A 26843-nucleotide genomic window follows, 5' to 3' on the forward strand; every position below is an offset into this window, starting at 1 on the left:
AACAAGTTTTCCTATGGATACTCCATATAAGCCAGTCGTGATGCTGAGCTGCTTGGTTTGAAGTTGGAATCGGGTTCTTGGGACATTCGTTATAGGCATTGGACAAACACACATCCGTTAGCAAGGGGCCATGGCGACTGTGATATGTACATATATAAAAGTTTAGGCGAACGTATAGAAAATCCATTCCTGGTCAAAACACACACACATATGTACATATCTTAGAGATGCTGGGAAGCCGAGATGCCGTGGCCATGTGTATCTGTATCTTGTACATATACTCGTAGCTGTAACTTGAAGTATCGCTGCCCGGTTTGGCAGGTGATTGGGTTTGGGATTGGGACTAAATAGCTTGGGCGTCGGCAGCGACGTCGGCAGAGCTGAAACCATTTTGACGAAAGCGTTTGATGGATTAGAGTTAATACAATTCGAAGATATAAATGGATAACGCTCAGTTTGGGTTCGTATTTTTCGGTCGGTTCCCTTCCATCTCGATGCGATTTTGTTTCGGTGGTGGGAAATCGCACACATAGCATATATCCATCCGGCTAGTATATATTAGGTGTGTGTACAATGTACATATATAAGGAAAAGTATTGGAAAAGGTATAAAACCACAGCATCAACCTCTGCGGCGGGTGGTGCCTAATGGGTGGGTTCTGGGTGGCCTTGCCGCTTGGGGACTCCGGGTTTTCGCTTCCTCGGATGCTCGGATGCTTGACGATGACTCGACTCTATTATAGTATATTCCAGCAGCTATCCGCTGCTGACCAGCCAAGGAAACTTTTCTACAAATGCTTTTTTGCAGTGGTGGTGCGGGCGGTGGTGCCGGTGGCTGTCGCAGGGGGTAAAAGCCCTTGGCAACCTTTACACAACGAACTTGAGCATCGAAGAAAATGACCTTTCCTTTTGCAATTTCATGACTCCGAATTCGAGTCCGAAGTGATTGCGATGAGCCAGGAACCCTACAAACACACACCCTCGAGCTCACACATTTTGAATGGCACAGCGATATATAAGGATTCGAACATCTATAAATCGCAGGAGGAATGTTCTTTAACTAGAGGGACATTGGATTTAACGGTCTTTAAAGTACTCATTTTTATGAAAATTTATAACAAAAATAAAACTAAAATGAAAAATATTTGAGAATTTGTAATTTACATGGATACAAATATTCTTAAAAATATAGTATATATTATGGATAAAAATTGATATTCAAATCTGCTCTAATACTCGTATTGGAATATGGACTTTTAATATAGAAAACATTTCTATCATATTATTGTAAGCTCAGTAGTTTTGCTCCACTGTAGGTGGGAGGACCGCCCACTCGCCCTGAGCTCCACCAAGCTCATCTATTATGACCTTTTTCTGGAGAGATGCGGGGATTTAGCCATGGAATTTATTATGGTTATGTATTATATTGAACCTAGCTCCTCATCCCTCGGGACAGAGTGAGCATTGTGAAATCGCTGCCACGACCCGAGATAGTATTTGCCATTACCTTTTTTGATTAGGTCCGGGCCTTGGCCCCTGTTCCTCGCTGGATTCCGATGCCATGCCAGTTAGAGGTTCAGTTTGGGTCTCAGTGCTCCATGTTTGGTCCCTCGACCGAAGGTATGTGCATATCTCCACTGGTATCGCCCCATCTTCTCGTTTTCGTTCTCCATTGTGCGCGCCATAATCTATATGTGATGTCCGCCTGCAGCGTCCGTCGGTCGTTCAGTCGGCTTCCCTGATTATCTTTTGCTATATATGTAGGACTGTATATGTGTATGTTCGCGAGTGTCTATGCGACGACTGTCGCACCCAAAAGCACCATAGGGACCTGAATTTTTCCTAGTAATTTCCTTTGTGCCTCCTGCCACTCCAGTTGCCAGTTCCCTTGCCCGCTTCCCTCGCCCGATTCACGATTCCATGCCACCGCCCCCTTGTTAGCGAAGTCGCCTCTGCTGTTGGTAATCCCAATCCCGATTCCGAATCCGATCCCCCTCGCCGTCCATATGATGTGAGCTCATTGCCGTCGCTACTACGAGTTTATTGCCATTTCCATTTCGGGGTTTAACATCTCGTGTTATACATGGGTGGTGTAATATCGCTCCATTTGCACTGTGGTGGTGGGAACTGGATATTGGAAAAATCAGTTCGGTTTCAGTTTAAAATATTTTCCATGTAATGCAAGTGTTCATATATTTAAAAGATTAAGACTGTACGTCCGCAAAAAGATTAAATTAATTTGTGTCCATGGTTTAAATAGGCGGTATAAGGTATAAATTCTGGATTGTAATTAAGATAAACCTTAACATATTTACACAGTAGTAGTAGTAGTAGAATTAGTCACCAGACAGACCGGAGGTAACCCCTCGGGCCTGTCATCTCTTGCAATGCAAACATGCGCAAAAACTGAACAATTCACTTAAAAAAATAATAAAAAAAAATGGCAAATCGATTTGTTCAACCCAAAAGCTAACCCAAATGAAATCCAATACATGTCGTTGTCGGAACCGTCAGCCTGAAGGATATTTTCGGATGTTCGCAGGGAATGGGCGTCAGAAAGGATAGCCTCTTTGGTACCCTAGTTCGAATCCGCTCGTCATCTCCTGCACAATACAGATAGATAACCATCTATCGAGGGTTGTGTGGCAAGGAGGCGAGGAAAGACGATGTGCGAGAATAAGAAACGAACTCGCCATGTTGAAGCGGCGCATGACAGAAAGCTGAGGGCCCATCGTCATTATCATCAGAACCTCCAGAGTCTCGGCTCAAGGGCCATCATCATCATCATCCTCATCCTCATCGTCGTCATCGTCTGCAGCAGCCTCCAAAGCCCAAGAGGCTTATGCCGCACCGACAACCCAAATAAGAAGTACGGGGTATAAAGCTGAGTAGCAAAACCAGAGACTAGAGCACCAGACTTGTTTCGCCACCATTGCCATCGCCATCGCCATCAGATACAGTCAGTTCTCACGTTTTCCGTTCGAAACAAATATATATATATATATAGCTACATATATCTGCACTCTAGATGAACGGGTATTCGTAGAGTCGCTCTTCAGCCGGGGTCTACAGTTTTGGCGAGCCATTGTACGTATTTGGCGTACAATGGAAACGATTATGGCATCGTTTGTATGTTTGCCGATTAAAGGGGTCGATTGGGTGAGTCTGGTATGATGAAAGAATCAATACTATATACGCAACTAACCGCCAGCCAAAGTAAATAAATGAAATGGCATGCATTTACAGGATGCTAATGGATATCGGGGCTATGATGATGAGCCAGGTAATTGGCTTTTTTTTCTTTTCACATAACAATTTCCCCGGCATATCGAACGATCTTTAAATTATTACTCATCGAGTTAGGTGACATATAAAAATCCAGTAAAGGTAAATCACCGAATTAATTTAATCACATTTCTAATGAAACATTAAATATCGAAAAAAGAGTCCCTTGTTTAGAAATAAAGGGTAGTATTCAACGTTTTAAAATTAACAAAAGAACCATATCCCCCAGCTGTCCTGGTTTTGACAATGAAAAGTTTTCTATATACATATAAAAGATAAAATTACCTTCATAAAGTTTGGGGAGCACTGCATGGCAGTTAGACACGCCAATCCCAATGAGCCACCCTTGTGGGCGAGAAAAGCGCTTGGAACCAGTGGGACTCGATGATTCCGACACAATAAAAAAAGTTACACCAGAAGCGCTATATAAACGCCATAAATAGAATAGGCCCCCGAGCTCTAACATTTATAATCCTAATAAAATGCTACGTATTACGATTTTCTTATAAAGACGAAGGAATTTTCTTATAAAGACGAAGGAATAAAAGCGCACTCAAATTTATGCAACTTCCAATTGAAATGGTGGTAAGCTTCGAGTTTTATAAGCCTCGAGTTTCATACAACAAATTATGAGATGAAGTTAATATATGTATTTATAGTACCCTCGGTATAGGTATAATTTGGATCATGACACTCTTGATGGTTCATTCCTTTCCCGAGTTCCTTCCTTTAAATTTTTGTTCATCCACCGATCACAAACAGTTGTGCAACATCATAAGCCCCTGCCTGTCCGGCGAAACCCACGTCAACTGTACCCAATTGGACATTTTACATGCCCTTCGGCCTTACATCCTCTCAGTCCTGCGATTGGCATATGTACTATATGCCGAACCCCAGCTACTCGAGGGAAAAAGAAGAAGCGGCACAAGAGGACGATGACGACGACGAGGATGAGGATGAGAATGAGGTTGAGGGAGCTGAAGAGCTGAAAGTGGTATATATAGTCTGTCCTCTTGCTCGTCGTATATCCCTCAACGGCAATTCCGCTTTCAGGGTTTTATGTCAGAGCTCTTAACGCGCTGGGGTTTCAATTTTGTTTTGGGGCGCAGCCGTGTGGCAGTAACCTGAGCCAAAGTTGTTGTGTTTGCATTGATGTTGCTTCTTCTTCGCGTTGTACCTTTATCGGGCAGCCCCCGAGCACCTTACCCTACACTCGTAGGTATTTCGCCTGTAAGAGTGCTATATTCAAGCCGTCGCCGTCAGTCGAGTCTGACGACGTCGGTCGGAAATCCTTGAAACGAAAGTCCTGAAGCTCCTGCTCAGCTTCTGCTGCCCAGGAGGGTTGCCATCGTATGGCGAAACTTTGCCGCAACCGGAACGGATGGCGATGTAGCAATGGCGATGTGGCGTATCCAACGCTCCATAGACCCGGTTGTGTAATCGTAGCGCCCTCAATCGACACTGCGACAAAAGTTTAATACACTTTCTACATATTTCCGATATGTCTTGACTTAGCAACTTCATAACTTATAATGTAGCTAACAGGTATATATATTTATCTTAAATACTATATAACAAAACCAACAAGCGATTACGTTTCTTTCAGTGCACTTACATATATGCTCTGCAATCTGTAGGTGCGAGTGTGATTGTGAGTGTCCACCTTCTGGCACCGCAAGGTCCCTCACCGGGATGCTGCGCTGCTGGCATCCTCTTCCCCCATATATCCTCAGCCCTTCGGACTTCGCCCTCCGCAGCCCACCTCCGGCTGTACTCCCATCTAGAATTGATGTAGCACCTACGGTGCGCCCTCTCCATCTGCCCACTTCCGGAGCTTCTGTTCCACGCACGTTCAACTTCAACTTCGTTGCAGGTCATTCGGACTCGTTCAGTCTCATCCCACATCCCACCATCGCGTAAAGTTTTAGAGGACGAACGTAAAGTTTTAGCGCTGATTGTTAGTCTCGCTGGGGCGAGTGGAAAGTTGCCTTATAGCTTGGAAACCTGGTCAAAGACCCAGATAGCCGTGCCATGAGAACAGATATATGGGTGCATCACCTTGACAATGTCAATCTTTGTTACTATTCAAGTGAACGGTGGGTAAACGTATTCGTTTTGAAACATGTTATTCAAGAACAATTACATAATATTTATATTCATTTTATATGCGTGTTTGAAGCTTGTATTTGATTTACAAATAGTTAGTTTACGCTTGCTTGTTTGTTTTAAATTAAATACACATTTTCAGTGAAATAACGCAGTTTTCATAAAGCCTATCTTATACCCTGCAGAGGGTACTCAAAGATCTAAACATACTTATAACCTAAGGCACATGTTTTTGGTTTGGTACTTATTCTAAGGATTTGTCCATTTCCTCACTCTTTTTCGCAGCGGACTCAAAGATCTTCTCCAGCTGCGTGAGCAGGCCAATGGCTCGATAGTTCTCCTCCATTAGGACGAATTCCTCCAGGGGCTTCAGTAGACGCAGTGCGTCCTTGTAGCTTTCTACGCAGCGCGGCAGATGTGCCTCATCGCTGGTCTCTGAATAATGACCGGGACTATTGGCTGGAAGTAGTTCCGTATCCTCAGGCAATGACTCATTGAGCGATTGAATCTTCTGAATCTTCAAGCCACATGGTATTGGGCCGCCGTTCTCGTCTGATTTTCGTTTAGTAGCCCTTTCTGGCAAATCCTCATTATCATTATGCTCATCGTCATTATCCTCATCATCCTTTATTTCTATGAGCTCAGGTGGCACTTCAATGGCCACGCAATCATCGTCTTCTTCGTGCTCAAATTCTTCGGGTTTTGGTTCCACCTGTGGGCATTGGTCCACCTCTGGCTTGTCGCTCTGGCTCAGTTCTTCCTGCGACTTCTTGTGGTCCAGCGTGATCTTATGTTCATTCCGGCCGCAATAACTAACTATATCTCTTAGGTCCAGGGAAAGCGGCAAGCGGCGGTTCGTCACCTGAACTCCCACCGTGAAATTAAAGTTATAGCGACTCTTAAAGTGCTTCAACCACACTTTGTCGGGAAAGAAGGAGTCGATTTTGAGGATGTCCCTTAAACTAATGGCCACAAAGCGCAAATTGTCTAGGTCAAGACGACCCTGGCGAACCAACTGTGATCGCTGGATGTACTCATAAACGCATTTCTCCAGGAACGCTAACTTTCGCTTTCTACGCAGGTGCACTTCATCCGAGGTGGCTTGATTTTGGCTAGAGGTGGTGACCAATGTCTTTGTACGATAAAGAGGTCGATCACTGCTAGTGAGCGCAGGTTCCGGCGATCTAGGCGCTAAGCTACAAGACATCGAGGTGTGTCGTCCACAGTACGACATAATGTCCCTCAAGTCCATAGATCGTGGTGGTCGGCGGACTATCGTGATCTGACGATTCGACAGTGTTATATTATAGGCGGCCTTGAAGTGATTGATCCACGGTTTGTTCGGCACAAAACCATCGAGTTGCATGAGATCCCGGAACTCGATCGCACGGTTGCGGATCATCTCCTCGTTCACATCGCTGTGGAGGTAAAACTGGGCCCTCTGGATGTACTCGTACAGGCAGTGGCCCAGAAAGTTCAGCTTGCGCCGGCGCAGCTCGGCATCCTTATTGGCCGGCTGGCTGAGCCGATTGGTGGCCTTGTGGAACTCCAGGATGGCTTCCCGATTGGAGACTATGCTCTTGATTTGCTCCCAGCTGCAATTAAAGTTCCTCGCAATCTTACTGTACATGGGCACAATGTCGTACTGTCGGATGGCAGCCACACGCTCCTCCAAAGTCAGCACGTTCCGTATGCGATGCGATCCATTCGAGTTTTTGTGGGTGTCATCATTCTGAAATTGAATCATGGTTTATTTCTTTATAAAATCCGATTTCTAGGCTTAGTTACATGTATGTTATTGATACAGAACTCAAATTATCTGTATGCGTGTATATCATGAATGCCTTATACATATTTATGTATGTATATTTACAAAACATGCCCTCTTCTTATTCGCAAATGGGTCTCGCATATTTTAGCTCAGAGATAACAAATTTCAAAAGATTTTACTAAAACGAAGCATTGCACTCTCACTTACTCACTACGAAAGTATACTTACGTCAGAGTACATTTCCACTCCCGCTCTCACACTTTCAGGTTCTCCACTCTCTCTTAGCGTGCTCGCACTCCCAGTCTGGCCCCCCCTCCTCACGTGACCAATATAATTCTGTTCCTTTAACAATGAAATTAAAACGAAATAGTTATTATACAGAGAAGAGCTAGAAATCTTGTTTACATACCTCAGTCGGAAAGCTTAGAGCATAAAGTACACTTTGTTGAAAATATACAGCAGTTTTTTAGGCACATTAAACAGAAAATATGTGCGGTCGCACGTGTTTAAAGTTGCCAGAGCGAGTGCAACTCAATGACTGAGCATGCGGTCCGAACATTGCAGAGATCTGGACTCTCCTCCGTTTGGCGGAGCGGCAAAAACCGTATCTTTGCGAGAGACATTCCGCTCTTTCTCTCGCGATCTAAACCGACTTCCCACGTTCCGATTCCGATCGTGGTGGTATTCGTTCGCGGTATGGGATTTATTTTCGGATCGAGAGTAAATATTCTCTCGCTAAAGCAGCTATAACTGGTTTAACATGCCGAAAAACACAAATCGCATTACCACCTAATCTGAGCTGAAACTGGTTTGATATGTACACATACATATATATAAAGCTATTTTTGCTCAAATTATATCTAGTGCTTAATTTAACGTTTACCACATTTAAGTGGGACCCTGTTGGTTATTCCACTCTATAAACTCTTTTCGCATATTACAATTATTTACACATTTTGGGTCTTGACTCTCAAAGGCAGGACACACGAACATTTTAATTGTAGATTACATATAAAAACTAAACTTTATTTTTGTGGCGTCAATAAGATCATAGATCGAAATCCTCGTTCTGAGGCGGATTTAAAACTGATTTTTCAACTTCAGTAAGTAGTCCAATGGCCCGATAGTTATCATTTAACATGGCGTACTCCTGTAAGACCTTCACGTAGGCCAAGGCCATATTTTTACAGTCGATGGATTTCAGTGAATTTTGTAAGGAAGCGACTACTTTGGGGTCCACATCGTCTTGACTGGTCTCATTTTCCTCCTGTCATTGAGTCATTTATCGTTACGTTAGTTCTATTACAGTCCAAGGACCTGTTTACTTACCTCAACTGCTGCCGTGTCGTGAGATTCAACAGTCTAAAAAAAAACATTCCAAAATTAAACACATTTTTCAGGTTGAAGAAACAACTAACCTCCTTGATCTCATCTTTTAAGGTCGTTTCCTTTTCCAATGACCCAATTTCCTCTTCATCGGTAAATTCACCATGCTAAGAAAATTAATAATAAGTGCTAATGTTACTGTTGATCTACTTGTACACACCCACCTCTATCTCTATTTTAATTATAGCTTCTTCAGAATCCGTACGCACGCGTACTTCTAATTTTTTCGACTTCGCCTGCAATAATAGTATTAATTTATGTTGCGACTTTTCAATAGTGTCATACCATTATTGGCGTTTTGTTGGCTTTCTTATTTCCTGCCGCTTTTGCTTTTTCATCATCAGACCATTTTTTACACACCTTACAAAGTTTGGATGGACGATTCTTAGTCAGCTTTCTTAGGTATTCACACCTCTTACAGCCACTTTTAATTAGACCGCTTTGTTGCTAGGATTAGTTTTATATTTACTAGCATTTAACTTATCCTTTATATGTTTGGCTATACTCACCAAGCTTACAGCTTCCTTCCACTTGTTGGTTTTTGCATTTAACATATTTCTAGGTTTCTAAAAAAGCATATCGAGTTCAGTCGAAATTCGATCAGAATTCGATGAGAGTTTTCATGAAAACATGGATGGATATTGGAAGCGCAATGAAAATATGTATAAGTTCTTTTGTAACGGTTCTTACATTGATCAGCTTTGGTTTCTCAGTAAGTTGCTCAGTTTTGTCCATCTTGGCCTCCGTCAGCTGGACCAGGCGATCCCGCCACCTGCGGCAGATTCTCTTGGTCTTGCGCTGTTCCTGCACCAGTGAGATTGAGCTGCCCACTTGGAACTCGCGCTGTGTGGGATCGGTCTTTGCCTGGATTTTGTTCCTCATCTCCACCATTTGCTCTATGTATTGTTTGACCTTGATGATTTCGGCATCCTGCAGGCCAATCAGAATGTCCCTGTACTTCCCAATAAGTCCTTTGAAACGTATCACTTGCATGGCAAGCATCATGGACTGCGCCTTGTAGGACGTACGCTTCGAGTTATTCTTCTCCTTCTGGATGACAGTGCGCAGCTGATCGAGCTCGCCATAGGTATCATTAAGGTAGCGGATGGCATTACGAAGATTTGACTCCGCTGTGGCAAAGGCGGTAGCATCCGGTGGACGAAATCCTGGCGGGGCAGGACCCAGTGCAAATAACCGGGACTGCAAGTTGTCCGATAAATTGGATTCCTTTTCCATAAATTTAACAAAACTTAGACTTCCACAATATGCTTTTTTGTAGACTTCAGATTGGTATTGCCCATCCGATGCATTTAGGGTTGCAATTTCGAAGTTATCGATAAAGTTTGCTTCATTTGATCAATATTGCATAATACTATAACTTTTTATTAACTGTATTACATGTTTTCACGATACTAGTTAATTCTTTTCAATTATGTTTGAATTTTCTATTTTGTGCAACCGAAGGTCTTTTCTTGAACCTTTAGTGTCATATTGGTGCTGCCAGATTTTTCGGTTTTTGTCAATTTCCAAGACGAACTTGCTTACAGATCGGCGTTGATCTCGGCAGGATTCACTTTGTTACTCTTCAAAATACTAATAAGATTTCAGAAATGTTGGTTTTTCTTGTGAAATTCCTTTAGATTGTTGTAACTATAGGTTTTAGAAAACGGTATTGCCACAGCGCAATATTTTAGCCAATACCCAAGCCAGATTTGTTTAGAACCAGATTCATTTTTCAGTGGTGTTAGCAAGTGCATGAACCATATTTAAATAAAGTAAATTAAAGTATATATATTATAAAATATTAAAATCTTAAATATAGAGGTATAAATTAGGTATGTGCCTTATCTTATCTTTGCTTTTCCAGTAGATTACGTGCTTGTTTATAAGGACACTACGTTTGATCCACCTCGAAGTCCTTGATCTGGGCTGGATATTGAATGGCGTGCTCCACCTGTATTAGCAGTCCTATGGCCCTGAAATTATCATGGATCATGGCGTACTCCTGGAGCGCTCTTAGGTGTCTCAATGCCTCTTCGTCGTTGCTGATGGAGATCTCGGCCGCAGACTCTGACAAATCATTAGTATTGGGTTCGGCGGCATTAAAGACTGTAAACTGTTCCCCATCCCGCTGCCGATCCGTTTGCACTTCGTAGTCCTTCTGGATCTTGATATCGACATCATCCAATGGCTGCTTTCGTTTGCGATACGTACGCATTTGGCGGGGAATAACTGTGCTGACAGTGGTGCCCATAGACAGCATCCTGCCTTTCTGGATACCGGTCTCCAAACTGACCACCGCTTCATCGAAATCATTGATGGAAAGTTCCTGCGGCGGTGGGACAGGGTCATCCTTTAGAATTTCGGACATCTCGTCGTAGAACTGCCAGTTTGGATGGAAATGCGGTACCTTCGCCAGGAGCTTGCTCCTTATGCTATAGTAGGTCTTCTTCAGGTTCCTAAATTTTCGATCCAGCTGAACTGCATCGATATCTGTCATTCCCTGGCTTTCAAGGGCAACGACCATTTCCCCCCAAATGTCCTTGATCTTTTTTTTCGGATCCCGAAAATCAGCTTGGCGTTCATTGTAAAGGGACAATAAAAGTCGGGTGTTGGATGTACACCACTTCCTTTCGTAAGCTGGCTTATTGTGAGTATATATATAGTTTTCTTCTTGAATTTATGTTTTTTACTCACACTTTGTATCCATTGTTTACAATAGCTATTCAGTTGATGACGAATAAGTTTTGTTTCCCAGGCTGCCAGTTCTTTCGGACGGCGTAAGAGAAAGGTATCATGATCCAAACATATGTGTTTCGATTTTTCTCTATCGATAACTATCGAAAAGGTTGCACGAAACAAAGATGGGAATAGGCTTTCGTTTTTTGAAAATGGATTTTTTGCCTAATCTATATCAATACTCGCTACCGAAGAGAACATTTATTTTATATAAATACTCATCTTAGCCTCATTTAATTGCCATTATGTAGTTTTTGAATTTAAAAATCTCGCAGTAAGGATTTAGTGAGTACTTGCCGCAGGTTGAGACCTCCCGCAACTTAATTATAGAAAGTTAATATTGAAATGGACCTACATACATTACAAATAAGCACATAACTATTACTGTGCTGCCATCTACCGGCAATGCGACTTTCATTTACAGACGCTAGATGTCGCCCAAACAGTTCGTCGATAGGGGCGCAGTAGTATAAATGTAAAATAACCGGGTACCGTATACTCGAGTATACACAGTAAAAAAAAGTTTAATAAACCAATATTGATTTTTGTAGTAATAAATTTGTTAAGCAAATTATATAAGATTATCAGTGATTTCTATTATAATCTTTTATAAACTAATCTGTAAGTTTTAGGTAAGAAAAAAGTTAGTCAAAAAGGCTAAGTCCTATCGTGGACTATCTATGCCCAATTTTCCGTATCAACCCAATCGAGCGTCTCCTAAATTTAATTTCCGCCACAAATAAAAAGGGAATTTACATATGCACAATTGGCACTTTTTTTCTAGAAACACCTGCGCACCGAGGTGGATGTGTGAAAAACTTGGTTAGAATATCTCGAGAAGCGCACTTCCGTTTTGGCCTAGATAATAACCGTGAAGGGCTAACTCGGTAGTTCGTAAAGCAGTCAGTAGTTACAACCCCGGCATGTGACTTTTAACAATGTTTTGGTAGGGGGTTCAGCGGAGCGCAACCTCGTTTAAGGTGTGTGGACCGTCCCTACAGACGACCCTTACAAATAAAGGCCTGAAACCAGAGCCAAATAATTGTTGCGCAACTAGGCGAAGCCAGCTCACTGATTTTCCCATGAAGAGTTGGACCAAAACGCGATCAGTGGGGCATGCAATGTGGGAAAATAGACTCTCGAATATGATTGACAATGGTTCGGGGCCGCTTTGGACCCTATATATTTTGACGGTCTGCCCATGGCAATGGCTTCATTATTTTGAACAGCTCCCACAGTAATAAGGCTTTCGGGCCGACTGGTTGAAAATTGCACTTCGTGCAGGCGGATTTCAAATTCATTTCGCTTAAATGTGTGGCGCTGCCTTTGGGCCACAAATCCCCAAGTCGCACCGTGGAAGCCAAGGTGAGATCGTTAAACAACTGACTGGTGAGTTGTTCTTTTATGGCTTACATCTCACCCAAGCACTGAAAATAATCGGAATATAACTAAAATCTACGACATGGCTATAAAATATGCAGCTTCTTTCAGGATACTCATTTTTCTCTGTGTAAGTCCTAAGCCAAATCCAAATTATCCGAGGTCCACAGTAGACCAGATCGGTTCACTGGGAGTTCAATGCTCGCGCGGGTCACGACTTTGCCTCCATCGAGCAGACATAAATCGGAGCAGCCAACAACTTGATGCGGGGACTTTGACAGACTGCTCGAGATCTGCGATTTCCTTGGGATTCGGATTGAGATCCGGACCGAGATCGGGATCGGGATCGAGATCGGGACTGTGACTGTATGCATTTTGGGCCCAGGCATTTCAATCAATTGACGGAAGTCAGCTTTTTCGCCAGCGAAATGATCATGATGTATGTTATTGGCCCCGAATCCAGAGCCTACCCATTTGCTATTTGTCAAATTTTCATTAGATGGCCATAAATTGAAATCATGCGGCATTTGTTTTTGGTCAGCACACAAATAAATTTCGCACTGCCGCACCGATTCTCACGATCTGAGGACGAAATGATTGGATTATAGATAGATGAGGGGTAAGGCACTAAAACTTTCTAGCTATTCACACCAGCTGGTCTCTCGATCGACGTTTTGGTTTTGGTCTTGGCCAATCGCCACCTGCACTTGGTAGTTTGGCAGATCGGCCAGAGGCCTTACACTCGAAGAAAAACGAGCCTGTGTGCGACGAGCCTCTGTAGAATCACTGTGAAATAGCCTCTCTCTCTCTATTGTAATATATGAGTAAAGAATGTCACATTTTCTTAGAGTGCATTAGTTGGTGCCGGAGCAGGATCTGAGATGCTAGACCTGGTCCCCACACGTTCGAGTATGTTGCTTGGCTAAAAGCGAATTCCAGTTGCAAGCCCATTTTTGGCACGATCGCTGAGCACAAACCTTTTTTGGGAAGAAGCCGCCGCCACAAGGAGCATTGATTTGGAGTTGCATTTGGTTTTGGTATCGGTTATTGGGTATTGGGTATTGGTACTGCCAATTGCCAGAAGGCGGCCAGAACGCACACGTGGATACGGAATGGGCATGGTTATGTGCCCGCTCTATGGAGCATGGGATGTTGCTGAGGCTGGGGGCTTTCGTGGGGCTGTGTGGCATGTGTTGGGGGGAGTGGCAAGGGGAATGCGGGCAGTGAGAGTTCGCAGGTGTGTGCTGCCGTATGTATGTATCTTTGGCTTGGCTCGGATCGGATCGTGATTGCTGGCAGTTCGGCTCTGACTTGGACTTGGATTTGGATTTGGACTTGGACGTCGGGTATCCAGCTGCGAGAACGCACCCACTTGGCCAGCACACACACTCACCCGCACACACACCCACAATCAGCGGGTCCAGACGAGGCCAGCGGCAAAGATCGTGTTCATGCGGTGGCTTTATGACCACCACACCGGGAAAATAGGGGGTATACAAATGCAGAGTTTTCTGTGGTCCGTTTCAAATCAATTGATTAATGGACATTTCACCAACAGACAAAAAAAAAAAACATATTTAAATAATAAATGCGTGTTGTATAAGTGTAATGTTCAAAGGTATTAAATGAATGTTTGACAAAAGTGTATAGCCAGCATAAGTGCATAGATTGGAATGGGATGTTTGAGATTGATATTCGCTTGCTGTATCTCAGAAAAGCACAGTGCCCGTGCTGATTGATTAATCATTGCCGGTAATTTGATTTTGTGCCTTTTGTGCGCAGTTCCACCGTTAGACGGTTGGCCAGGCCCATTACTACAATACATACATACATGCAGCTCTCATGGATCTCGGAGCTCCAGCTCCCTCTCATAGCCTTATGCTCCGTGCTCCGATCTGCTCGACAAGCCTCTTTCAGCGCTTTGATTGATTGTTTCATTGCATTTTGAGCACTGGGCTTGAGCTTGTTGCCATATTCACCTGGTTGCCAGTCAGTCACACAATGTACTCGAGAAACTCGTGGAACTGCGAGACACCCGACATGTGTTCCCTGCATCTCCATCTATGGCTGACTTATGGATTTGTTTCTTTCTGGCCCCTCGCCTTTCTGCATGTCAGCTTAGCTGTCAAAATCCTTGAGCCGACTACAATGTCTAAATGGCTGGCACACTTTTGATTCGGCTGATTAACAACTCGGCAGTGGAGCTGCCGTTTGACAGTTTTTTTCGCGGAGAAAATCGGAGAAAGATCGATGACAGTTTTGGCTGATCTTCCGCCTGACGGATGGCCATAAATTAATCTATTTACCCAAGCCGTTGAATAATGCAGATGATATGTGAAATTAAAATTGAATTAGAAATTTAAAGCTGATTGATGGCACTAGCGAAGCTACAGGGGGTTTTCACTTAAAGCTTCAACTTTAGCTGAATTGTATAGATCACAAATTTAATAATCTTTGAAACTAATACGTTATATCTCTGACCGCCATATTCGTATGGAAGCTCGCTATTTAGAAGCGGATTCCCATGGATCTTAATAAGCTTAATCGTTTATGATTTTTGCGATCCCCGCCAGCAATCAATAATAACAATAAGCTCACATAATCAAGGTCTAAACCGTGGCATCTACCCATAGGGTAAAATAGCACACCCATTTCGGGGCGTTTCCCCGTCGATGAGCAGGGGATCCTTCATGGGAAGTCAAGCGGAGGACAAAGGTGTTCGCTGACTGGAAGGCGTCGAGTCCTGCCTCTAAACACCCGGGCCTCAGATGAATGCAAATATCTGGGAATAACAATGCGGTGAATCACATTGTGACGTCACAATGTCGCAGTATGTCAGCGGCTGCTTTATCGAGATCCGACCAGATGACAACCCCTAATTGAGGTTGCCGCTTTGCCACGGCAGGTTGTCCCTGACGGCAGCTCTCTGTCTTCTTCTACCCCAAGGACGCTAGTCAGGACTCACCGGGCGGCGCAAAAAACAATCGCGAAAAAAAAGAAATCAAGCCGGGTACACTGGTACGAATATGGACAATTTAAAGTAAAACTAACGAATCTAAGTCAAAATGTTTCAAAAGAAAACAAGAAGTCACTTTAATATCGATTGTAAAGGTTTATAGGTATATAAGTATGCCACAAAATATGTTACAATTTTAGGTCCGATAAATATCGTAAGATGTTCATAAATTAATCATTTAATCATTTCACATTATCCGTACTTTTTTTTTGGCTTGACAAACATATTGCTTTCTTTATTGAAATATTTTTCCTCACTGTAGTCGATGAAAACAGCGCGCAAAAGTGCAGCTGATGTTGACGCAATCGTGGGAAAAGTTCGCGGCACAACCCTGACAACCCCGACCGAAAACGACAACCCTTGGCCTCGTGGCCGCAACGCAAGGAGCCACACAGCTGGTCAAGATGACTTCGATCCCGATCCTGGTTCCGTGATCCCAGCTGCCAGCCGTACCCGTACAGTCGCGTCTTGTTTAGCAAACTTCGATGGATGATGGCCTAGGATGATTGGATTGGAGCTGGATGGACTGCGGCGTGGATGCCATATGTCAACGCTGCGCACGCGCAGATACAAATGTATCTGTAGCGGGAAATCAGTCCAATTAAAAATAATAAAGGTGCAACGGCGGACCGTTCGGCAGCTTGTTAGTGTGGACCGACTGCCAAGATGGCAGATTGCACACAAAACAATGGCCCCTCTGATATTCCTCCCCTTTGGCGAAAATCGCCTCTAGGCGCGTGGGAAAGCCAAAAAGAATCCGCACCTGCCGCGCCCATTTCGCAAAAGAAATCTGCGTTTCACCATATTTGGCTTCCGAAGAAATATGTATTTACTTTATGGGTTCGTGATCGAATCAAAAGCGCGGCCATAAAACCGCTAAATTGCGGAATTCTAACAGCAATTTGAGTGCAACACGAACATGCAGACGAAAAAAATTTGGAATTTTATAAAAAAAAATATAATATATATACATCGCATGTACATCGTTCGCTCCAATACCATTTTTAGATAACGTTTTATTTACTTATACTCTTATTGACATACTAATAGCAATATTTTTCTCTCTGCTTGCAGTTAGCCCGCTGACAATTCTATTTGGCACGAGCTCATTAAGCTCCATTTATATGCAACCTGAGCCATGACTGGTCCAAAATCGCGAGTGCAGCCGCCTCTCGAACTCCCGATCGCCACTCGAACCACTCGAGACCCCACTCCAAATCCGAATCCGAATCCGATTCCGAATCTGAATCCGAATGGGAGTCCCATACTCCCCGTATTCCGTACTCCATAAGCCGATGACAAGTTGTTGTCCGCTGTGGCCGGCGAATGATTTACGGGCTCTCTAGAGAGCCAGCTTCTTGGCATCAGGTCGCATGCCAAAAGCCAGCCAGCAAAGTGCGGAAAATACATGCATATGTACATGCATGGGTAAGAAAACAAAACGCTTAAATGGAAAACACAGGTGGGGTGTTGTTGGCCCGCAACTCTGGCCAACATGCAGGCAACATTCTTGTCTTCGGTCATAGGGCGACATAGATAAACACAAATGGAAAACAATGTTGAAATATTTTAATTGCCTGCCTGCCAGTGACATTCAAGTCGAATGAGCGATGTCGTTGCCAAACGGGAACGTGTGGACAACTTCTTCCAAATGCCCAAGACAGTTGATGTTTCTATTTAGAAAGTATAGAAGATCTTATGTAAAATCAAATAGTAATTTCTGTTTGGTTAAACTTCTCGATCGATCTTAGTTCGTTGGCCCATCCAGTCTAGTCACTCTGTAGTCAATCTGTAGACATATGGCTTCTGCACCTATTCCACTGAATCGACACCTTGTCACACCCGAGAGTTTATTTTGCGGCGGGGGTCATTAGGTCATCTGACAGTCAATCAGCGGCTGCGTCTGGCTTTTTCAGCCATTCAACTGGTTTTTCCTTCTGCAAGAATGCTAAATCTTTTTGTCAGCTGCTGGCGGCGGCAGTTGTCGCAATTAGTTGCCGCCTGTGCGGCAGAGCCGCGATTTTGAGTAATCATCGGCTGGCGGAAATGCACAGTACAGCGCCCCGGCAGCAAAGTAGCAACTCTTGACCCACAAACTTGACAAATCCATCAGCGGCAGTACGCCCCGAAACTCTTGAAGCCGCAGAGCCTGCCTCTCCCTCGATCGTAAATCAAACGCTCGTAACTTTTTCTGTAAATCATCGAAGGGGCTGGCGAAAAAAAAAGAGCGAAGATTCCACTGAAAAATCATAAGTCACTGCATGTCTGGGTAGTCATCTTCATCTGCACATCCGCGCCACAGGTGGCTGAGGGGCGTGGGACAGTGGTGGGAAAGGGGTAACTTTACCGCCTCATATGCAAAGTGTCAGTCATAAGTGACTTTTTTGATTTTGCTGCCAGCAGCAATAACAGCAATACACCAACACAGCCAGCTCCGCAAATTAATTATAGCCAAGCCATTTTCAGACATATTTCTTTCACAGCGATTTTTATAGCCCCGCAGTGGGTATGGCTGTTTTTGCAAAAGGGTAAGGGTTCAAACTTCAAAGATGAAAGCAATCCTGAGTAAGATACTCTCTTTGGTCAATTCTAAGTCACATGTACTTCTTAAAGTTATACATTATAGAAGGAATCGCAAGGGTATATCCACCTTCGTTGTCGAAAATTAACCTTTATCCTCTGCATTTCTGTTGGTAATCTGGCAGAGTTGCATGTTGCATGTCCGCGGAGCACCTTTCACCTTAAACTGTTTGCTTTATGACCTCTTTCAGATGGATATTGTTGACGGCTGCGGCTTGGCTGTCAGGTGCTATTTTCCTTCTCTTTTTCCTCATTTCAGTTTGCTTGATGGGCGTCTGTCCGGTTTGACATGGCCGAGGGCCAAAAAGCCGAAGCTTCTAGGCACCTTTCACTCGAGTTCAGAGAATCCGCAGGTTCGCACCTGTGTACGTTTTTTTTTTTTGGATGCCAGTTCGATGCACCTCCGTACCTCGTGAGCCGCTAATTAATCGACTTTGCAGGGGCCTTGATTAAACCGGGCTCTCTGTCTTCCTCTTTATTGCCAGTTCGTTGTTGGGTTGGCAGCATTTGAACTTTCGACCCGGGCCCATAAATATCGGCAAGAGATGTGAGATACGCGACGTCGTCGTCTTGGTTCGCAGCAGCAGCAGCAACTTTGTAGCAGCAACAGCACCAACAGAGTCATCATTAGCTACATCCATAAGCTCCAGCGGAGGCCGATGTCGATGTCGTTTAGCATGTCGGCTTTATGTCAATTAGATGTTCGTCTTCGATTAAGTCCGAGCCACTGGGCGAGTGCACATAATTTGGCGCTTGTGACAGCAATTTGCCTGCCCCACAGCCACGCCCCCAAATGTATACTCGTGGTATAACGCCCCCTTTAAGGTGACATTCAAGGCACTTACGAGTGACAAGTGAACCCGCCTCGAGTGCGTCAGTGTGATGACCCATTGACCATTGAATCGATTGCGGTTGATTGATGTTTTGGGCCCGCAAACACAGAAAAGTTATTACCAATATCGATCGGAAGCACTGAAAAAGCTGAAATGGCTGTCTATCGATAGAAAAGGTATAAACAAGTTGCATAGAAATTTAAAAATCTTCAGATTGTTCATGTTCTTGCAATTATCCCAAAATTGTCCTATTTAAGTCCCCATTTTGTTCAGTGTATTCGCGGTTTTTGTGTTAAGCACTTGTGATTACCCCTAATCATCGTTGGTGTTCCTTATTGTGTCCTGGTTCAATGGTTCATTGCGTGAGTCCACCGAAATGGAAAAGCGGGAATCGAATCGCTATTGATTTTCCTTCGATTGCGGGTTAATTCGATAGTTGTGCCATGTTCAAATTGATTGATAGGTGTAATTTGGAAGCAGAAAGCAAAGGTCTAACGAGAAATCTAACGAGCACTTAAGGCAATTTACTGGGCTGTAGGTATTCTTTTACCCAGTGTTGAAGTAATTGGGAAAAAAGATTGAACAAATTTAAGCTATAGCAATATTTTATGAACCATACCGTACTGTACATTTTGATTTGGTTATTACCTAATTTAATTGATATTATAGCAATTGCTACAATTTCTAAAACACTTTAAACTGTTTTTGTTGGCATATCTGGTTGGATTTCCTGCTTTTGCGGCTCAACGGCGATTTGCCTAATTTTTTGGCCAGCGGCTTAATTCGATATTAATTGTGCGGCCTGACTGACTGACTACCCCTGACTGATGGCCGCAATTTGTTTGGCGCAACTTGGCCAAATGCCCACGAATGTGGGCCCGACTTATCGGGAATAAGCGATACGGCGGCACTCCCCTCTTTTTCCCCCGTTCGCTTCGACCAAAACTCTCGCTGGCATCGAGCGCCAGTTTTGCACGCTCCCCAAGTTCCAGATACCAGATACAAGCGGCCAACTCCCGGCTCATTAATAAGCGCCGTCTTTAAGCTAACGTTGGCAGGCACTTGAACCACTTGTAAAATGCAACATTTGTTTGAGCGATAAAATCGAGTCCAATAAATTCACAATGAACATACCAAAAGGTGCATAAAATGCAGCCACCAGCCAAACGGCAGACGATCTCCGATCCAGATACAGATACAGATACAATACGCCGCCTGCCATCTGTATCTGCAAGTATGCGATGCATTCTATGCACGATGTCGATGCAAAGCCGAGACGCCGGTGCCTCGGTTCGGAGTTAGGAGGTCCAGGTCTTGGACGCCTGGTAGCCACTGGCCAGCCACAGAGCCAGAAAGTTAGTAAGCCAGAAGAGGCAGCCTAATAAACGAGCGACCACCGCTTCGGCGAGCGCGACAAAATAAAAAATAGAGTTGTACGACGACCACCTGCAGACCGGGTCGCCCCACCAAAAGACCCCCAACCGGAGATTCAGCGTTAGAGCCCGGGGATCGGGATTACACCAAGAACAAAGTGTTTGGAATACATTTTAAATAGCGCACGGATGTTAAGAAATAAGTCCAAATAAGATATTGATTAAAGCTAACTTATCCTTTCGAAAAAGTAATGCACATTGATTTTTTAAATGAAAATATAGTTTTTAATACAGTCCCACTTGTTTCGCCCGGTGTACCAGCTTGGTTCTCTGCCATTTGTCGTCATGGGGCTGCGTGGCACTTGTTGTCCATTGAAATGTCGCCGTGTGCCTCCTAAAATATTCAAATCTCCTTTTGAATGCCTTGTAAAACGAGGCAGTGACCCCCAGCTCAAGCTCTTGGCATGTCGGTGTCGGGCGGAAAAGCTGATGGGCTGCTGCAGTTGCTGCAGTTGCTCCAGTTGCCGGTTTCAAAGAGGTCGTCTTTTGACTTGTATCGTGTGTGTGTGGGCTGCAGATTCAGCCTGGGGTATTGTAATTTAGGCTGCACTATTGTTCGGCGATGGGTTCCGAGGATGGAAAGAGGTCTGACTTTATCTTGGTTTGGATTGTATGTCACTCAAAAGTAGAAAGCGGGACCTGAACTTGTGTAGTTGAGATCACTCCATGCTATGGCAAGTTCATGACCATCAACTCTTGGCTGTGTTTGAATAATATTTATAATACCGATATAGACTCTTAATGTCTTGTATTGGCTGATGTCACAACATAACTTCACTATGCATTTCCTAGTAATCAAACAACCCCTGACCCTCAGTGGTCACACCTTGCTCTATACATGCGGCGATATTAATTGTTCGACATTACCAGTTGTCATTTGACCCAAGCCTAGCTGTCCGGCGTTCGAATAAGACAATTTTCAATTGCCCAACTGCAATGGAGTAAATTGAATCAGCAGCACCCGGAGCAGCGATCGATCTATCTATTACGATCCCAGCTCAGCCACAACCCAGGCACACTGAGCAAAATCATGATCAGTGTGTGGTAATTGTCTCTTTTTTTTTGTTTTGTTTGCTGTTGCTAGTTTTTTATTTATACCAAACTCATTTCTGATCGAGTTTTGAATTGATAGCGTTTTTTTCCCTGTGCTTTTCATATCGAAACCGAAACCGAGGCGAGCAATTGAAGGAGAATGCTGCGTGTCGATTGCATGTTCCGCAAACTAATCGAACGAATCGATCAAATTCTCAGCGCCGCCGCAACACGCAACCGTCGAAGATCAATATATATACAGATAAATATATATAGGGGCTGGGCGATCGCCTAGCGGTAACTGGCTGGAGTAACGCCCGCCGCTGGAATTCAATTATGACGATTGCTTTTAGCCACGATCGCCGCAGCGAGCCAATAAACAAATGTACGGACAGCAAACGTACGTAATATTTAATAATAATAAAGCACGCGGGCGACTAAGCACACCACACCAACTCCAACCAGAGGGCGGGTAATCAGGGGGTATGCGTTAGGCTTATAATAAAATTCTGTCGAATTTGAATGACATAAAAGGGTTTAGACAGGAATCCCAAATGGGAAATCTAATAGAATAGTGAATTAGCTCCCCTCTAAAGAAGTAGTACTCTACTCCCCTGCTTTTGCATTGGCGTCCGTTGGCCATGTATTTTGGCCACCACCCGCACCCAAGTGTCAACAAAATAGAAAAAAAAAAAACGAACAAAAATGAAGAAAAAGACAAAATGACTTCGGTGGCCGAGTGGCAACAATAAAACTTATTTATGTCTCTGGTCAAATTTGCGTTGCTATTTTGGGACTTATTTGACAGAGCCGGCGTTTGGTTATTGTTATGGCGATTGTGAGCTTGGCTCAGATTTCGGGATTGGGGATTGGGTTTTGTGGCTCTGGGATTTCGGATTTCGCCGAGGAGTGGGAGTACGAAGTGGTGCCAAGTGGTTTCAGCGCCTGTCTTTTGTTTGGTCGTGCCAAAAGGTTTACGACCTGTTAATGTCCAACTAGGCAAACTGCATTGGCCGTTTTGCCATTTTGGCCACCGTTAAGGTGGGATATTGGCATTACTATTACACACAGACAAGACACACAAGACACACGACACAAGGCACCCACTGCAACAACACGGCTGCTTGGCTACGCAATTTGGCGCACATTTTGTTTATATTATTTAATAAATTTCGTGTCGGACATATTTTCCTGGCATTTCGCCTGTGGGGAAGGTGTGCTGTGCTGACCCGATCTGTTTTACATGTGGGTTGGTTGGTAATAATGTTTTGAAAGAGCGAATGCGAATGCGAAACATGAGGCATACATTAGCTTGGATTTAAAATTGGCCGAAAATTGACATATTGCCTTTGTACTTTCAAAGTTGAAGTTGAATACAGTTTGATCTTGAGTTAAAATTGATTTATGTGTTAATTGGATTCGGTTTCCTTGGAAAGATTTCTGAAAAAATGTCAACAAATTTTATTTGCTTGCTTTTATGAGGTGCATTATAATTACCTTGCAGTTTATTTGAAGTTAGGCAATTTATGTATTTTCTCAGGCGCCAGCAGTGCTATCTATTGAATTTGACTCATCACCCGCGAGTTTCTTTCTACGAATTGCAGTGCTCTTTGTTGAGGGAGGCAATGGACTTGATTAGATTAACATTTGCACTGCCATAGGGGTATGGGGGAGCTATTCATTTCCGTTTTTACCAGCCTCTCTCTTTCTCTCTCTCTCTCTGTCCCTCAAGCTATGGCAATTGTCATCTTATCATCGCCGGGTCTTGGGAATGACCAATTGATCGACTGAACAGCTGGACTTCTACAGACGGCCCACATATGTAGGCGCACGTGCACTTAATTTATTTCAATAAAAACATAATTTCCCGTCTATTATCCGCACTAACTCACACTCAGCATAATACCAACAAAGCCGATCCAATTAAGCTCTGAATTTCTTATGGAGGAACGGGCGGAGTTCGGTGTTTTGGAGCGTTAATCGCACCGAAAATTGGACACGCCGAACCGTTGGCATTTATGTGGGCTCAGCAGCATTTAAATTCGGTCTGCGGTATTCTGTTCCCAATACTCGTACAATAAATCTCGAATTACATTATGCATATGAATACGCGGCTTGTATTAAATTTCGTAAAGTGTTAAAATGGAGCCCGACAGAATCGGAATCCCAATCGAAATGCACCATAAAACTGTCACAGACATCGGGTTCAGGTTCATAAAACATAATGCTACCCGACTGGGGGTCACGACGTGACTTCTCCGGGTCCACCACAATCTATCTTTCGTTTCTTTCACTCGAAAGTTCTGCGGCCTGGGAAAAAGAAACAAACCGACCGACAGCGATTCCAAAACCTTAAAGACAGTGCACACTCTTGTGGACGTAATACGATACTTCATATTGCCATGGACATGGACATGGATTCGGTCTTGACAAACATGACACTTCATAATTCGCCCGACCGAAAGCAAACCGACTAGTGTACAAACAGCAGTTTAAATTTATATACCAGTATGTACCTTTGTCCAATTCAAACTCTGGATCGCGCTGTGCGTGGATCCACTTGTTGATGTTGAATCAATGTGGAGTGCGCAGGCACAGTGGGTTTAATCTTTGAAACATAAGAGAATTGCTTTTAAATTAATTTAATTTTTGGATGCTGAAGAATGCGCGTTCCTATTGAAATTCACTTCGGAAAACTATGTTAAGTTATGAATCGTTTTTTTAGTTTTTCTTTCAACCGCCTGTTTGTCCCACTGTGCCACTCCTTGGACCATTTGATGTACATTTCTTATCAGGGACTTTCGCTGTACTAAAATACGATGTACCCCCGACTTATGGCATGAATGCACTCCCATTTCCTGTGGCAACCGAAACGTCTTGGTCTTTGAATAAACTGACTTGAGGTTCGACTTTCGTTCGGCTTGAGTGCATGTTTGCTCAACTCACGCGTTGCACTTGAGTCAAAAGTTGGGAACCCAGTATTTGTGCTTGCTTTTGGTTCATGTTTTTTTATCAGCCCACGATGACCTAATGCAGGCCAAATATTTGCCCCGATTTTAAATGTCTTGGGTGCATCGCGATTACATCAACGTGAACTGCCCTGAACTCCGAGGCAAGCCCAGTGCCCTCGGCTTCTGATAATAATTAATGGGAAAGGCGATTTCCCTGAAACGAGCTGGCGATCAGCGTTTTTTAATCAGGTTACATAAGAACATAAAGATATGAAAGAAAAAAGGGCTGCAAGGAGCCAGAACCAGAACCAAAACCAAACCCGTGATCGTAGCAACAAAGGAACATGTAAATGGAATTCAAGGAAAATATCGAAATGGAGGTGGAGAAATACCAAACAATCGACAAGTGCCTGCCACGCCAAATTGGAATAATTAAATGCCTCATCGGTGGCGAGATAATCTGCCCCCTCCGGTGCGTCGATAAACCTGAAACCCACCACCGATCGGCAGACGACGACCCCAGACCCCAGTGATCCCCGATTTCAAATTCTCCATTCCCCATTACCCCGATTCCCGATTCATTCCCGGGAAAATACCACATGCCGGGATCTCCACTCTTCAGTTTCCAGTTCCATATCTCAGGCGCAGTCTGCACTTGTCCGCGACCTCTGTCCCCGGATTTGGGATCCCCTCACCCCGCCCCCAGCAATCCGTGTATGCTATATGCGTGGCATTCCTCAATCTAAACTCAAAACTCATTAATATGCTCGCAGGCAATGGCTTGTCCATTTGCCCCTGGCTGATGTGTGGATGAGGATGAGCAATGAAGCCGGGATGCGATGCGATGGCATTATGCGGTTTGTTTGCCCTGCCCGGCGATTAATGTGATGCGTGCATGGCACGCCCATTGCCCTGAATGCACTCGGAGAAACTACGTTAACAGGATGGCTTGGCATTCACTTGAAATCCACCTCCCACCAAAAGTGAATAGAACAAGTGAAAGGGTTACTTCTGAATACTAAAGTGCTTCAAACAGTGATTAGATAAAAAAGACATCCGGAAATCAAGTAAATATTTGTAAGAATATACCAGTTTCTTTCAGTGCTCGTGCGTGCATTCCATTGCTTTCCGAAATGAGCCACGAAAATTAACAAATCTTTGGCTCATTAATTTGAACACTTGTTGCAACCGATCGAGAGCCTCGGGGCGGGATCAAGACACCACCATTATATACGCAGTGAAATCGGGAGCCAAGGATCAGGAGCCGCATCCTTTGTGCGTGTGGGAAAGGGAAAATTGAGTCGCCTTGTGCATACAATTTGTCCTTAATCAGTTTTGTGTGATCCCGGCAACTTAACGCTTATTAAAGCCAAACAAAAATACATCCCTCAAGAAGGGAAACGTACCGACGTGATTTTGGAATATATACATTGGAATATATATGTATATGGGTAATGCGAAACCCAATCCCGGTTGGTTATGTCGGCAGAATATCAAAAGGTCACGGCGTTCCTGGAATGTCAACAGAGATTTCCACACGATGCACACGTGCAAAGGCATCGCTTCAAGTGGATTTTAGGATTCATGAACCTTACGGATGCATTTGTGCTCACATGGTGGATCACCGAGGAGAGGTGGGGGTACCAGAATCTTCGGTGACTCAGTACCTGCGATAATGCTTCACACCAGCAGCAAACAGGACAACGCAATGTGGAAATTATGAGGCACACACAAATGTGAGACATGTGCAGCACGGATAGCGAGACAAGTGCAGAGGGTGGATTCACTGGTTTTTAACGTATATTTTCAAATGAAATGAAATCCTGCATTTACCACATTTAGATCTGCCCTCGCTGAGATAACTAGACAATTAGCTAACAGTCATTCCTCTTCCATTATCTCAGGCCTCCTCCTCGTATTTGTAGACCCTGGGAACAAGTGTCCCATGGGCAATCGTTCAAGTCATCATCGGCGAAGGGGCATTGGAATTGGGAATGCAACCGATAAGATAAGCCCACTGCGGCGGTGGTCCTTGGGCTCGGTACCTTCTCCTGGCCTCCACTCGGATTTCTGCTGCTGACCAGGCAGAGACAAATGTTTGTTTGCCGGGACTTTGATAGCGAGTTGAAATTATCTTTGGACAGGGTCTGCTTTCGGCTCGGTTTTGGTTTGCTTTGGGTTGGCTGTGCTGGGTTTGCCTTTCGGCCTGTCTTTTGGTCTCCCGATAAGCGAGTGCAGACAAATTACACGAACCGTCGACGAGTGACAGTGCAGTTAGCAATCTACTCAATTGCAAGAGGAGAAAGATACAGATGGACTCCTATAACCCAAA

The 26843-nt window shown here is 44.0% G+C and overlaps 3 protein-coding genes and 2 long non-coding RNA genes across 10 annotated transcripts; 1 reads left to right on the forward strand and 4 right to left on the reverse strand.

The window, feature by feature from the left end:
* The first annotated feature begins 4829 nt into the window (after positions 1–4829).
* On the forward strand, positions 4830–5223 carry lncRNA:CR44514 (long non-coding RNA:CR44514). The gene has a single exon (NR_124745.1). It is a non-coding gene; the product is annotated as a long non-coding RNA:CR44514 (long non-coding RNA).
* A 224-nt stretch (positions 5224–5447) lies between these two features.
* On the reverse strand, positions 5448–7705 carry CG13895 (uncharacterized protein). Of its 2 annotated transcripts, NM_001274291.1 has the most exons (4): positions 7571–7705; positions 7390–7503; positions 7179–7199; positions 5448–7122 (listed from the first exon to the last, which is right to left on the reverse strand). In NM_001274291.1, the coding sequence occupies exons 2-4, from the start codon at positions 7399–7401 to the stop codon at positions 5635–5637; spliced, it is 1521 nt and encodes a 506-aa protein (NP_001261220.1). In that variant the 5' UTR covers positions 7402–7503; positions 7571–7705; the 3' UTR covers positions 5448–5634. The 2 variants fall into 2 exon arrangements, with proteins under 2 accessions (NP_001261220.1, NP_612055.3); NM_138211.4 differs by lacking the exon at positions 7179–7199.
* Positions 7706–8100: 395 nt separating this feature from the next.
* CkIIalpha-i3 (CKII-alpha subunit interactor-3) lies at positions 8101–10107 on the reverse strand. 3 transcript variants are annotated; one of them, NM_167840.3, is made up of 8 exons: positions 9810–9861; positions 9238–9747; positions 9057–9113; positions 8833–8994; positions 8712–8783; positions 8580–8654; positions 8491–8523; positions 8101–8428 (listed from the first exon to the last, which is right to left on the reverse strand). In NM_167840.3, exons 1-8 carry the CDS (start codon positions 9855–9857, stop codon positions 8210–8212), a joined length of 1176 nt encoding a protein of 391 aa, NP_728542.1. In that variant the 5' UTR covers positions 9858–9861; the 3' UTR covers positions 8101–8209. The 3 variants fall into 3 exon arrangements, with proteins under 3 accessions (NP_728542.1, NP_001286890.1, NP_523875.2); NM_001299961.1 differs by having other exon boundaries at positions 8158–8428; positions 9238–10107; NM_079151.4 differs by having other exon boundaries at positions 8158–8428; positions 9238–9842.
* A 212-nt stretch (positions 10108–10319) lies between these two features.
* On the reverse strand, positions 10320–11350 carry CG13896 (uncharacterized protein). 3 transcript variants are annotated; one of them, NM_001144395.2, is made up of 2 exons: positions 11247–11350; positions 10320–11187 (listed from the first exon to the last, which is right to left on the reverse strand). In NM_001144395.2, the coding sequence occupies exon 2, from the start codon at positions 11072–11074 to the stop codon at positions 10442–10444; it is 633 nt and encodes a 210-aa protein (NP_001137867.1). In that variant the 5' UTR covers positions 11075–11187; positions 11247–11350; the 3' UTR covers positions 10320–10441. The 3 variants fall into 3 exon arrangements, with proteins under 3 accessions (NP_001137867.1, NP_001261221.2, NP_612056.1); NM_001274292.1 differs by having other exon boundaries at positions 11245–11350; NM_138212.3 differs by having other exon boundaries at positions 10320–11319.
* A 2365-nt stretch (positions 11351–13715) lies between these two features.
* On the reverse strand, positions 13716–14030 carry lncRNA:CR45411 (long non-coding RNA:CR45411). The gene has a single exon (NR_124746.1). It is a non-coding gene; the product is annotated as a long non-coding RNA:CR45411 (long non-coding RNA).
* Between the last annotated feature and the right edge of the window lie 12813 nt (positions 14031–26843).

The sequence above is a fragment of the Drosophila melanogaster genome, chromosome 3L (genome assembly GCF_000001215.4).
Source record: "Drosophila melanogaster chromosome 3L".
In the NCBI taxonomy this organism is placed as follows: Eukaryota; Metazoa; Arthropoda; class Insecta; order Diptera; family Drosophilidae; genus Drosophila; species Drosophila melanogaster.